General features: G+C 39.8%; 1 protein-coding gene across 3 annotated transcripts in view; it reads left to right on the top strand.

The window, feature by feature from the left end:
• The window catches only part of ASTN2 (astrotactin 2), an 881037-nt gene that overhangs the window by 692090 nt on the left and 174832 nt on the right, over positions 1–14115 (top strand). For all 3 annotated transcript variants that reach the window (XM_077769932.1, XM_077769931.1, XM_077769933.1), the window contains one exon: positions 727–992. In XM_077769932.1, coding sequence (XP_077626058.1) covers positions 727–992 — 266 coding nt within the window. The remainder of the gene's footprint in view (positions 1–726; positions 993–14115) is intronic.

The following is a 14115-nucleotide window of genomic DNA, read 5'->3' as shown; positions in this document are numbered from 1 at the left end:
GACTTTCGCTTAGGTCATGATCTCGCGGTTCGTGGGTTCGGGCCCCACGTCGGGCTCTGTGCTGACTGCCAGCTCAGAGCCTGGAGTCTGTTTCAGTCTGTGACTCCCTCTCTCTCTGACCCTCCCCTGCTCACGCTGTCTCTCTCTCTCTCTCCTAGAAATAAATAAAACATTAAAAAAAAATTTTAAAAAAAAAAACAGTATAACCAATTTTACAGAATTAATCTCCAAAGGCTTTTGGGTATTAAGATACCTTGCTATTTTCAAGCAGAATTGGGGTTTAAATGGAAATTGATTTGACTCCAGTTTATGTTTCTCCCATTACATGAAACTTCATGGAAAATGTAGGACTGGAACAAGTTCTCAAAAGAAATGTAGAATTTATGTAAACTGACAGTAGACAGGAATTTCCTGTTGGGAAAGATATCTTTGGATATTTACATCTCACAGGATCCTTGGAGAATTCTCTTATCTAACCAACTAACTTTAAATACAGAAAAACCAAAGCCCAGAGAAAGTAAGGAGCTATTCAATATGAATTGTAAAACAAGTTGCCATTCTGACACCTTGAGTCCTCAAGCCAATGTGCTTTCCAAGGCATCATGAGTAAACCACTCTAAGATCTTTTTTCCTTTCCAGTGGATACTGCCTCCTTAGCACATTGGACTCTGTGGGTACAAGAGTCTGACCTTTCAAACAATACTGAATGTCTCTTTCCCTCTCCAGAGACCACAGAGCTGGGCAGCAAGAAGGAATTCAAGTCCATGCCCTTCATCACCTACCTCTCAGGTCTGCTGACAGCACAAATGCTGTCGGACGACCAGCTCATCTCAGGTGTGGAGATCCGATGTGAAGAGAAAGGCCGCTGTCCCTCTACCTGCCACCTGTGCCGCCGGCCGGGCAAGGAGCAGCTGAGCCCCACACCAGTGCTGCTGGAAATCAACCGTGTGGTACCACTGTACACCCTCATCCAAGACAATGGTACCAAGGAGGTGAGTTCCCCTGACACAGTCACTGCGTCACATTTAAGTATCAATCTTCCCACCTCCTGCATTTGTAGGCCCTTTGTCCACTTGGGATTGTCTTGTTATCATCATCATGCTGATGACTGGCATTTATTGATTACCTACCATGTCTTAAGTACATGCACAGCTGCTATGACCAACAAATCCTCAAATCTCAATGGCCTAAGACAATAGAAGTTATCTCTTGTTTGTGCAGAGTCCCAGGTAAACGTTTCTGATGATGTGTGGCTTTACTCTGAGAAATGGTTCCGATACCCACCTTGTTCTATTTTGTGTTCCATCAACCTGATGTTTCCACGGTCACTGTGGAAGAAAAAAGAACATGGAGGATCATATGTGAGAAATTTAAATGGGCCAAGCTTGAAAGTAACAAATATAATTTCAGTTCCATTCTATTGGCTAGAACTTGGCCATTGGACACATCTGTCTGCAAACAAAAACAGAGAAATATATTCTATCTGTTTGCCTAGGAGAAGAAGATACATGGGTTCGTTAAAAACCTGACAGTCTCTGCCTCAGTACTATACTTGGATTTTCTCATTTACTTTTCCCTCCAGATCTATGAAATAGATATAAATATTGGTGTGATTCATGTGAAATTGCCAACAGTGGATCATTTTTTAATTTATAAAAATGGTAACTCCATATGGTTTATCCTAATGTCATGCCCGCTTTACAAGTAAGGAAACCTCAAAAATGTTTAGTTATTTGCTCAAAGTTGATCTACTTCAGAGCCTATGTACTTAATTGCGAAGTTATATCTCCTCTTTTTCCTTTTTCCACATCTCTCATTTTTCATTACAGCATGCCTGGGCTTGACGAGACCATATAAATGACTCAGTTCACTGGTTTGCAAAATTGTATTCATGAACATTTTCTCTAAATGCAGTCTTTCAGGAACCCCAATTCATAAAAACCAAGAATAGCGATGCCAGTCCTTCACTTAGGAAGAAGAAAGTGGTTAAATCATCTCTACTTGGTCCCCATGTTTCCCTCTGCAGAAACTCCCAGATAGATAGTCCTGTACCTGCAGAGAAGATACTCCAGTAGATGTCTGACCAGCACCAATAGGATGCTATGGATTATTCACTCCCATCGTAGCATTCTACTGGGCTAAGTGCTAGGGGGTGGTAAGCAGTCAGGTAGGGCTTCATAGAGGACAGAGAGGGGATAAGAGTAAGGAGGTAGGGAGAGTGGCCAGTAGACCAGAAGCAGAAAAGAACATGGTCCATATGAAGACTGGAAGACATCCCCCATGACTAAGATCAAGAGATAGAGGGAAAGCAGAGATGAGGCCAGAGAGGTCGGAAGGAGCCTGATCATATAGGTTATAGCAAACTAGCTCATAGAATTTGGACCTGTCTGGAATGCAGTGAGATACTTAGGATATGCAGGAAGGATTAGATAGGTTAGATTTGTGCAGCAAAAGGGGCCCTCTGGAAATGACCCAGAAGACCCCTCAGTGGGAGAGCAGTTAAATAAGTGTGTAATGGAATGTGCATATAGTGCAATGTTCTACAGCAGATAACAAAAATGGACTATAGTGATATGTGATATGAGATGAGGAAACATAATATTCAATGAAGAACAGAAGTCCCAAAGGTGAGAGAGAGTGTGTGTGAAGGGCAGAGAAAGAGGGGAGACACAGAATCCAAAGCAGGCTCCAAGGTCTGAGCCGTCAGCACAGATCCCAATGTGGGGCTCAAACCCACGAACTGTGAGATCATGACCTGAGCTGAACTTGGATGCTCAACTGAATGAGCCACCCTGGCACCCCCCTACACTTTAAGTTAAAACAGATACACACATGCCAAAGACACTACATTTTTGGAATGAATACAGGTGCTATAAACTATTTTAAAATGGAACCAAGGAAATGGTGAAGGTAGAACTCAGGATGATGGTAGTCTTGAGTCAGAGAGGCAGGGCAATGACATGAGGGAGCCCTCATTACATGGAGATATCAAGTTCCTAGCTCGTGTTTTGGGTGGTGGATTTGTGGGCGTTTATTAAAGTATTAAAACTAGCTAGTTAACGAATACTAACTGGATGAATACATAAAGCCTAACCATGCATGGTGCAATAATGAGCTTGAATCATGAACTAAGCATCGTGGGTAATCTAATTCTGTGCATGAAAGGTCCTCACACTAACTATAACAAAAAAGCCAAATATGTATATATTTACACCCCTCCGGATTCAGGGTGNTTTTTTTTTTTCCTTTCTGGGTTTTGCTTTCTCTACCTGAAAAGGCAGAGAGACCAAGTGAGTTTCTTTCTGAGGTTCCTGCAAGAAACTTTGTCTGAGTGGAATCAGGTAGCGCAGGCTTGGTGCTCTGCTCAGGCTGGGTTGGAATACTGCCTCAATCTCCTGTTTTCTGTGTGATGCCAAATGACTTCTCCAAACCTCAGTTTCCACATCTGTAGAATGTGGTCTTTATGGGGATCAAATGAGATAATGAATGCATAGTGTCTGGCACATAGCACATAATGGACAAGTGTTCTCTATGATAATGATAGAAGTGATGTTCATCTAAACTTGACCCTTCCTTTTTTCAAGTTTCCTTTGGCACTTCCTCTTCTAAGTAGTACTCTATAACTTTGAAGATGCCCAAAGTGCTAGGCACATGACATTTTAGAGTAAGATCTGTATTTTGCATGGGAGGCGTCACTGGTTATCCCAGAAGGGCAGATCATGGATGGAGGGAATATAGAAACATTTTCTCACTTTATAAACATTGCTGGAGTTCATATCCCATTGGTAAGGAGTATCATATGTGGAGTTTCACCAAGAGTAAAAGGATTTCCTTCTCCTACAGACCTCCTGATGGGGAATGGAACCAGTTTTCTATGTAACAACCTCTGACTCCTTGAGTTATTTGGGGTGCTCAGTCAACTTCTGAGTCCCATTGTATGGCATTGTATGGCAGTGTATGGTCAGAGAGAGGGTGTGGCTTGCCTGAGGTCTGTGAGGCAGTTCTAGCCTCTCATTCTGGACCAGGGTTAGGATGTGCTCTGAATAGCCTCAGGGACCCCTGGACACTAGCTCCTTTGGGGTTTGGGATCTCCTTGTGTCCATCTCCATAAATACATAGGAAAGGATGACGCCTTGTGCCTCAGTTGGAAAGGAGCCCTTCATTACATGTCATCCTGTGATTTAGAACAAAGAAATCAGGAAAAAATCTTTATGATGGACAGTTTGATTAATATATAAATCTCCTCCCTCCACTTGTTAAATGACTCCACACAGTACCACTAGTGCTTAATGTATAAGACTTTGTGTGGCTGTTAATTTAGCCTTTGGGTAAGGAAGAAGAGACTCCATGCGAGGGAAACAGAAGAGTGTCTTGGTGCAGAGCCAGACAGAGCTAGATTCGAAACCCATCTCTTCCGTTGACTACGGGGCTGACCTTACTTTTATGCATTTGTAAACTAGGCATTGTATCTATTTCTATCCATGTTGGGATTGGGAGTGTTCCTTGGGACAATGAGAGAATTGGGACATCTGGAATCTGAACTAGGCTCTGCCCTTGATTCTTATATGGCATTGGACATGAATGCTTCTACTGTTTTGGTCTTTGTTTCTTTATCTGTACTGTGAGAATTCTGAGCTAACTTCATCACCCCACCTCATCCCCCAGTTCCCAGTGCTGTGATAGGGTCAGAAATACCTTTTACCCTGAAACTAAGGGAAATATTTTGAGATTAGAAGAGTCATCCTGTGATCTGAAATTTATTTCCCATCCAGAAATATTAACAGTGTTACTCCTTAAATTAATATTGGGAAGAGAAAGGTGTACATATCTTGCACTTTATTGCAGTGACACAGCATTTATGAATAGAGAGGAATGTTAAAACCATATCCTCTTCATTTTACAGCTCCACTTTTTTATTTTACAAATATTAAAAGTAAGACACAGACATCAGGAATGGCTTGCTTTAGTTACATACCAGTTTTGAATTCGAAGCAGTTAGGTGTGGCTTCTGGCCTCAGTGATGCCCTTCATCTCTCTGAGACTCAGTTTCTTCATCTGTAAAATGGATAGTGGTAAATTTTACCAGATGGCTCTCATGTCAAAAAATTAATACACCCTCTGCTAGCAATTTGAAGACTGTGAAATACTCTATAGACGAATGATTCTTTCCTAGTGCTTGGGTCTCCTGACTTCCAATCATGTGAGTTTTGTTTTGTTTTGTTTTGTTTTTTCTTTTTCTTTTCATGCTGCTCTAGGAAGAGCCATGTATAATTTTGGTCTTGTTGTGGTTGTCTGACCTTCTAGCAGATCCTCTCTCTGCCAGAAAGATTTGTTTGCTCTATTTACACTTCTTGGCTCTCACTGAGAAGAGAATTCCAAATGACTGTTCTTTGAAAAGAAATTAACAGCCAAGATCACCCCCCCACACATACACACACCATTATTACCACCACCACCACCACCACCACCACCACCACCATTATCATAACTACCGTCGCCATCATTGTAACACCATCACCATCATCTTCTTCCCTTCCTTGGGTGCTTAGTGTATGCCAGAGACTGTGAGGGAACAGGATACAGAGAGGGGAGTAAGTTACAGATTGTGCCTTCAAGGAGTTCACAGTCTAGTGGATGAAGCAGAAGAGTCACATAAGTAACTATAATTACTTGCATATGTTACATTCATGCATGACTTATTTTCAAATAATACAATTGACATTCCAACAGTGTTAGAAAAGTGGGAGAAAGAAACTCAAAGAGAGTCTGGAAATGTTCTTTCAGTAGGCAAGGTGGATATGGGCAGATCATGGAAGAGCTTGAGGCAAGTCTGTTGGATGATGAAGATAATCCTGTCTATGAGATGCATATCATATACCAAAAACTGTGCTGAGGGCTTTGCATGCTTTTATCTCATTTAATCATCCAGCATTCATGAGGGAAGTAATATTATTATCCCTATTTAATAGAGGAGGACACAGAGGCTCAGAGAAGCTTGAAGTCAGTGCTGTAAAGTTCCAAAGTTAGTTCAGTTCAGAGTTGGAAAATTGTGACCCATGGGGGCAATCCAACATGCCACCTGTTTTTATAAATAATATGTATGAAACATGGCCACACATTTGTTTACATATCATGTATGGCTTCGTAATAACCGTAGAATACAGGATGGCACTCAAAGTCAAAAACATTCATTTCTCTTTCTTTACAAAAAAAGCTTGACAAACTTTGGTCTAGGCTAATGGATATTGGAAAGGACGGGGGGGAAAGTTATTTCAAATACTATGAGCCAAACATATAGACTAGAAGAATAAAACTCAAGAATTATTATTTTTCTTTCATAGTTTATTGTCAGTTGGTTTCCATATAACACCCAGTGAAACTCAACAATTATTGAGTGCCAACTCTATGCCTGACATTTTTAAGTGTTTTGCATGTATTAATATATATTCCCTCACTCTACCCCCCAATACATTTGAGTATGCACTTTACATACTTACCGAGGCTTTACAGAGGTAAGTAACTCATCCAAGATCACATAGCTAGGGACTTGTGGGGTCAGAATGCAAGCCTGGGATGTTCGTATCTAAAACTTATGTGTTTCATCAGTCACTTGGCGACAGGTGTGAGAGATTTGGGAGAGATCAAACTGGAAAAGTGATGTGCACAAGGCTGAACTGTGGGCAGCTTTGAACACTGCATTGAGGGAGTTGGGAACCATGTAAGGTATGAGGAGTCCTCCTTCCAGATTTTGGTCAAGGAAAAGACATAATTAAATGTGACATTTTAGGAACACCTGGCTGGCTCATTTGGTGGACCATGCAACTCTTGATCTCGGGGTTGTAGGTTCAAGTCCCACTTTGAGTGTAGAGATTACTTAAAAATAAAATCTTAGAAGGCGCCTGGGTGGCTCAGTTGGTTAAGCATCCAACTCTTGATTTCGGCTCAGGTCATCTCACAGTTCATGGATTTGAGTCCCGTGTTGGGCTCTGTACTGATACCACAGAGCCTGCTTAGGATTCCCTGTCGCTTTCTCTCTCTCTCTGCCCCCTCTCTGCTTTCACAACACATACTCTCTCTCTCTCTCTCAAAAACAAAATAAACATTAAAAAAATTAAAATCCTAAAATAAAAATAAATGTGACTTTTAGGTGAATAACTATGGCAACTATTAAAGGGTGAATTTCAGGGACCAGGGCAATATAACAACCAAGGGTTATTAATTTGGGGTCTGCAGATCTATGATTTCAAAGTGTCTTTGGATCTCCATCTTCTGAAAATTTACAACAAATTATACATTATCAAATTATTTTTCCTGGGGAAAAAATAGGTTTCCACTGCAGAAGTTCCTAGATGAGGTGGCTGGGAGTGTGGGGACTCAATTCAAATAATTTTAGCAAGTATTTACTGAAGGTCTCCCATGGGTCAGGCACGATGCTGGGCATTTGAGATACATTAGAGAGAAAAACAGGCATATATTTTGACCATCTGGAGACTTAATTTCTACTGGAAATGTGTGGGAGACAAAAAGTAAACAATTACAATAGTAAATGATTGTCTATTAGAAAGTGAAGAGAAAAAAAAAATAAAGCAGTAAAGCGAAGTCAGGAATAGCTGGTGCAATATGGAGACCCAGGTTTCAGAGGGTCTCACTCAGAATCTGTTGGGATAGAGATGGAGGAAGGATTTTTTTTTTTTTTTAATGCAGGTTCCTGGCTTCCTCCTACTGATTATTTTTTGTCAGGTGGGGTGAGACTGATTATTTTTTTGCCAGGTGGGGTGAGACTGGGAATCTTCATTTTTTGCGAACTTCCTAAGTGATTCTGATGCACAGTGAACTTGAGAACTACTATCCAAAACCATGTTTCATAGGTCTCTTTCATTCTGAAGTTCCTTCAGGGAATTCCTTGTTTAGGGATTAAGAAAGTCAAGTACTTATAATCTGGCATAAATCTCTGCTATTGTGGGCCACTTCCTCTCCATCTCAGTGCATTCTGAGGAGGTGCCTTGGCTAGGGACCAGACTGTCAGGCAATCCTTGGCAAGAGGGAAGATCAAAGAAAAGAGGGAGAAATAATCCACATATTACTCAACACGCTCATGGTCAATTACAAAAAAGGAACTTAATGCTTGGCTTGCCTACTTGCAAAACTGGAAAACGTAGCTATTTCATGGGACCAGAAGACGACCAGCTTCAGTAAGATCTGCAAGACATACAGATTTAGCAAATGCAAACATTAACATTCTTGCATGTCACAGCACAGGGCGTCCTCCCCCTATCCTTGCCCCATGGAACATTGAATTCAGTTAGCAAATGTGATTTTAAAAAAAAAAAAGAATAGCATAATGTCTTTCCCTTGTACTTTTAATAACAACCATTTCCTGAGCACTTCAATTGTGCCAGGAGTTCAGCTCAAGCTCTTTATGTACTTAGCTCACTGAGCCCTTTCATCAAGCCCAAGTGGTGGGTATTATTATTATCTTTTTTTTTTCTCCATTGTGAAAACTGAGGCATGGAGAAGTTAGACCACTCGTCCCCAGTCTCTAGAAATAGGAACAGGTAGAGGAACCACGGTTTGACCTGAGCCCCCGAGCTTTTTCTCACTTTGCTATACTCTTTGTTAGCTACTTCCTTTCAACTTTTTAAATTATCATAAATGGAAGTGTAATGTGCACTACAACATTATCACTGCATTATATTACCTTCTCCAGCTACTGTGTCTTCATTTCTTTACTTCATGGCCAAAGTTTTTGAAAAAATTGACTGCTTCTCCTGTCTATACTGATTCATTTTGCAATTCATTCCAGGGTTGACTCCCTTCATGCAATGGAAATAGAGTGGCTTCTTATTTATAAGTCTTGCAGACACTACATTTGCCATAAAAGACTGCCATTTTTAAAATAGTGTTTTCTATCTCACTTTTTAACAATTCTGAAACCAGTGGGGTATACTTGATATTTTTCTTCCTTCCTGCACTCACCCCCTTAAAACTACAACCCATTATCAAATCCTGTAGATTTTTCTTCTTAAGAATTTCTCAAAAAAATTCACTCTTACTGAGTCTGGTTCACGTTTTGCCTGGACTATTGCAATTGTCTCCTCATTGGCTAACAACAATCCTTGCCTCCTCTAGTTACTTTTCTTCCTTGTAGCTAGTAGTATTTTCAAATGTAAAGCTTAGGGTCATCACTTTCCTGATTCAAACCCTTAACTACCTTCCAGTTGCTTAGGATCAAGACCAGGGTACTTACCAGGGTACAAGACCATGGCCTACCTGGGGCTGTTTGGACTGGCTGGCCCTTCTAACTTCTTAAAACTCATTGCCCTTCCATCTTTACTATCTGGGTTTTAATCACCGGTGATCTTCCAGTTTCTGGAAAGGCTATACTTCATTTTGCTGAAGAGCCTTTGGTCAAGCGGTTCCATCTTACCAGTATGCATTTCATCCCTCCCCCTCCTTCTTTTTCTGAGTTAACTGCTACACACTCCACCAGATTGTTGCCAAAGCTTCTGGATTTGATAATCTCCTCATTTATTTGTTTATGTGCTTTCTTGAGTCTTTTTATCTTCCTTCCATAGCCATTATCAAAGTTTCTAATTATACTTTTCATGTTTGAAATTGATTAATGTCTATGTCTCCTCCTCCTCCACATTTTATTATTTTGTTTAATGATGACAGCAGTGCCTGTGAGGAAGGAAGAACAGGTAAACTCAGGAATGAAGGCATTGTACTAGCATCTAGTCCAACCCTAGTCTACTTCTTGATTCCTTTCTGCCACACCTTGCAAATGTAGTGGAGTCTGTGTTGAACATACCCAGTAACAGCTTGCTCAGTGACCCCAAGCATCCTGTTTCCCTTACTCCTAGAATATATTTCCTAATTGACTCAAATGATTGTCATATACATTAGGGGGTAAATTCCATGAGACAAGAGTGGACAAACTTTTCCTCAGCATTTTACCAACTGCTTCTGGTATAATGCCTGACTCATAGTAGAAATTCAGTAAATTCTCATTGAGAATAGGTGAATTAAATGAGTGAAAAGTGAATGAGTTACCAACTTATATTGGCATGACTCCAAGGTACTTTCACATACACTGGCCCCCTTGATCCTCTCAACAGACCTGTGAAGGTAGTGATGTTTACCTTCCTTTTACAGATGAGGAAACTGACGCTCAGAAAGGGTAGGTGCCACCCCCCAAAGTCCCAAAGAGCTAAAACATATCAGAACCAGGGCTGGAATCTCTTTCTTTTTTTTAATGTTTTTATTTATTTCTGAGAGAGAGGGAGAGGCATCATGAGTAGGGGAGGGTCAGAGAGAGAGGGAGATACAGAATCTGAAGCAGGCTCCAGGCTCTGAGCTAGCTGTTAGCACAGAGCCCGACGCGGGTCTCAAACCCACAAACCGTGAGAGCATGACCTGAGCCGAAGTCAGACGCTTAACCAACTGAACCACCCAGGCGCCCCAAGGAATCTCTTTTCGAGCTGACCAACAACAACTCCTTCATCACACAACCATGCAAAGACTACCCCAGCTAGGGCAGTGCCTGGCTTCCAGGAATAGAGCAAGCTGTAGGCCCCATCCCTTCTGGAGCTTAGCCCTGTTCACAGGGGCTCTTCTTGGGTCATTAGACAACTTCAGTCAGTGTGATGCAAAGGGCCCAGAAAGAATTCACAAACAGTTCAACTCTCTCCATTTCTCTCTAAGAACCAAAAAGTCATTCCAGATGTGTCTCACAATTCACCAAGCAGATGCAGCTGAAAGCAGTATGAGTTTGTACCATTATACACTCCGTCTGTGCAGTGCCTTCTTTGGTCAATAGAATCATGTCATTCCTAGTATTTCTGAATGGAAGGGTTCCAGGCTATAAACTCAAGTCCTGGGAGGGGGAGAAACCTTTGAAGAATGGGGCTTCTCCTGAACCACATGTTTCTTTTCTTTTTTAACTTCATTTCCACACTTCCCCATTTGGGAGGACACTATTAAATCTCTAGGTCTTCTGCTACCCAACCCCAAACAATTTAGTTTAGAGAAATGTAACATCTGTCAGAGCAGAGAAATTAATGTAATGAACCTCCATTCATTTCACCTTTCAGTTGTAACAGTGGTCAATTCACACTAAGCCTGCATCACCCTACTCTCTCACCTCACACATTATGCAATTATGTATAAATGTTAAAACCCATATTTCTAAAAGGACTAAAAAATAGCTTTCATACCATTACCATGCTCTTCAATTTAACAGTCCCTCAATACCATCAAATGTCTAGTCATTGTTCGTGTTTACAAGATTGTCTTATATTTTTGGTACAATTTTGTTTGAGCGAAGTAGGATCTAAGTAAGATCTAAACATGGTGATAGGCTATTAAGTAAGTCTCTCTTAATTTGTAGGTTTCTTCCTTTCTCTCTCTCTTTGATTCCTTGTGATAGTTTATCAAGAAAACCTTGTCATTTGTCCAGTAGAGGTCTCCACAGCCAGGAGTTTGCTCATTGCATCCCCACCATATCATTTAACATGTACCTCTCCCCCTGCATTTCCTGGAACTTGGTGGTTAGGTCTAGAAGGTTGACCAGGTTCATTTTTTTTTTTTTTTTACATTCTACCACAACCAGTATTGATACACCTATAGACCAAGGTGATCTAATAGAATAACTTGAGCTTTGTAATCTAGTATGTAAGAGTTTGTTTTTGATGCTGGTCACATCTGTCATCAAGTCCTGGCTCTTCCTTTTCTGCTATGTGACTCTTGACAAGGAATTCTGAGCCTTAGTTCCCTCAGATGTGATATGTGGTTAATAATAATAATAATAATAATAATAATAATACCTAATTTCTGAGGTTATTATATTAAATGAGATGGACATTTAACATGCTTTGTCTTGTGCCTGGGATGTAGTAAGCTTAGTCATGTGCTCAGTATAGACAAGTTCTTACTTGTGTTACCTCCCTTCCTGTTCTTCCTCTTGCTTTTCCTTCTCCTTCTCCACATTTCATTCTTTTATTTTATGATCAAAACAATGCCTATGAGAAATAAAGAACAGGAAGACTTTGAAGTGGAAGGGATTATCCAGGCATCTAGGCCTATCCTAGTCTATTGCTTGAATCTTTTCTGCCATACACCCTGGGAGAGTCTGTGTTTGAGTATTCCAAGTGAAGCTTGCCCAGTGACCCCTAAACAGCTTGTTCTCTAACTACGACAATGTCCTTTTTATTGAGTCAAAATATTTTCCTATGTATTACCTATCCTTGTTTCTAGTTCCATTCACTAATACTATACTGAAATAGGCTTACCTATTGACTTATTATACAGAGCATATACTTTGGAATCAAAGAGATAAAGGTTCAAATATCAGCTTCGCTACAAGATTCCTTTGTGTATTTGGGCACATTACTTATGGTTTTAAGATTCTATTTTCTCATCAGTAAAATGGGATTAATAATGTCTACTTTATAGAATTGTTTCTAACTAAAATAACTAAAATAATAGATTATTAACAAAAATAATCTAGGTACAGCGATTAGGAGCAATGTTTGACACATAGAAGTAGCTCAATAAGAACGTGTCTTCTCTCCTGGTTCTAAGTGACAGTCTTTCAGGTATTTGAAGATATTTTAGGTCTTGTTCTTGTTAATATCCCCAGCTCCTTTTACAACTTTTCATCAAATGAGTCTGCTCTTAACTCAGACTCCCTTTTATCCAAGCCATCTTAATTATTAGCCTCTGAAGGAACTTCATCTGCTCTTTCTTAATGATGTTTGGTTTATGTAGAAAGAAGATAGAACACACAGAGACTGTTTCACCTGCCTACAGAATTAAAGGTAGAATCCAAGTCTCTTGCTTCCAGAATCTTGGTTTTGTCCTGATTTATCTATCTTTAGTGTCATGTATATACTAAGCATTCAAAACATAACTTTTGAGTGGTTAAAGTAAACCAAAGCTCAGAAGGAGAAATCTCTGATAGGAAATCACTGATAAGTGTCACACAGCCAGTGGTTATAGAACCAGGATTTAAAGACATTTATCTGGTTCTCTAGCTTATAGTCTCAAAATGTAAGCTATAGAGACTGCCTCATCATTGGTTCCTTCCTCTACACTTTGACACAGGCAAGCCTAGTGTATCATCGAATAACCTTTCTTGGATTCTTCAGTTTCTCTTGTCAATATCTTTTTTTCACTTTTCCTTGATGGTGAAACTTCTGCTTCATTCTCAACTCTTCATCACTTCTAAACTTCTTGGAAACCATTCCACCACCTGATTGAAGTTCTTGTCTCAAAACTCAACACAGACATCCTCCTCATCCTCCTCATTTCCCTCTATTGGGGTGTAATTGATGTATAACATTATATTGTTTCAGGTGCACAATATAATGATTCAGTATTTTTGCACATTGCAAAATGATCACTGCATAAGTTTAGTTAATAGTTAGCATCCATCATCACATAGTTACATTTTTTTTCTTGTAATGGGAACTTTTAAGATCTATTCTCTTAGCATCTTTCTGGTGTACAATTCAGTATTATTAACTATAGTCACAAACTTGTATATGACATCCCCATAACTTATCTATTTTTTAATTTGCAAGTTTACAAATTATAAACTTTTTAACCTCTCTAACCCATTTTCCCCACCCCTATCCTCCACCTCTGAGCAACCACTAATCTATTCTCTGTATCTATGAGCCTTTTTTTTTTTAGATTCCATATGTAAGTGAGATCAGACAGTATTTGTCTTTTTCTGTTTGACTTATTTCACTTAGCATAATGTGTTCAAGGTCCATCCATGTTCATTTGGCAAGATTTTATTTTTTATGGCTAAATGATACTTGTGTGTATGTGTATCACACACACACACACACACACACACACACTATATTTTCTTCATCCATCCATCAATGAACACTTAGGTTGTTTTAGTATCTTCCTATTACAAATAATGTTGCAATGAACATTGGGGTACATGTCTCTTTTTGAGTTAGTGTTTTCATTTTCTTTGGATAAATACCCAGAGAAATTGCTGGCCCATATGGTAGTTCTTTTTTTAAATTTTTTGAGAAACCTGTATACTGTTTTCCATAGTCACTGCACCAATTTACATTCCCATTAACAATGCACAAG

This window comes from Crocuta crocuta, unplaced genomic scaffold (genome assembly GCF_008692635.1).
Source record: "Crocuta crocuta isolate KB4526 unplaced genomic scaffold, BGI_CrCroc_1.0 scaffold95, whole genome shotgun sequence".
Classification (NCBI taxonomy): Eukaryota; Metazoa; Chordata; class Mammalia; order Carnivora; family Hyaenidae; genus Crocuta; species Crocuta crocuta.
The sequence above is the reverse complement of the archived record's forward strand: the minus strand, read 5'-3'. Positions and strand labels throughout refer to the sequence as shown.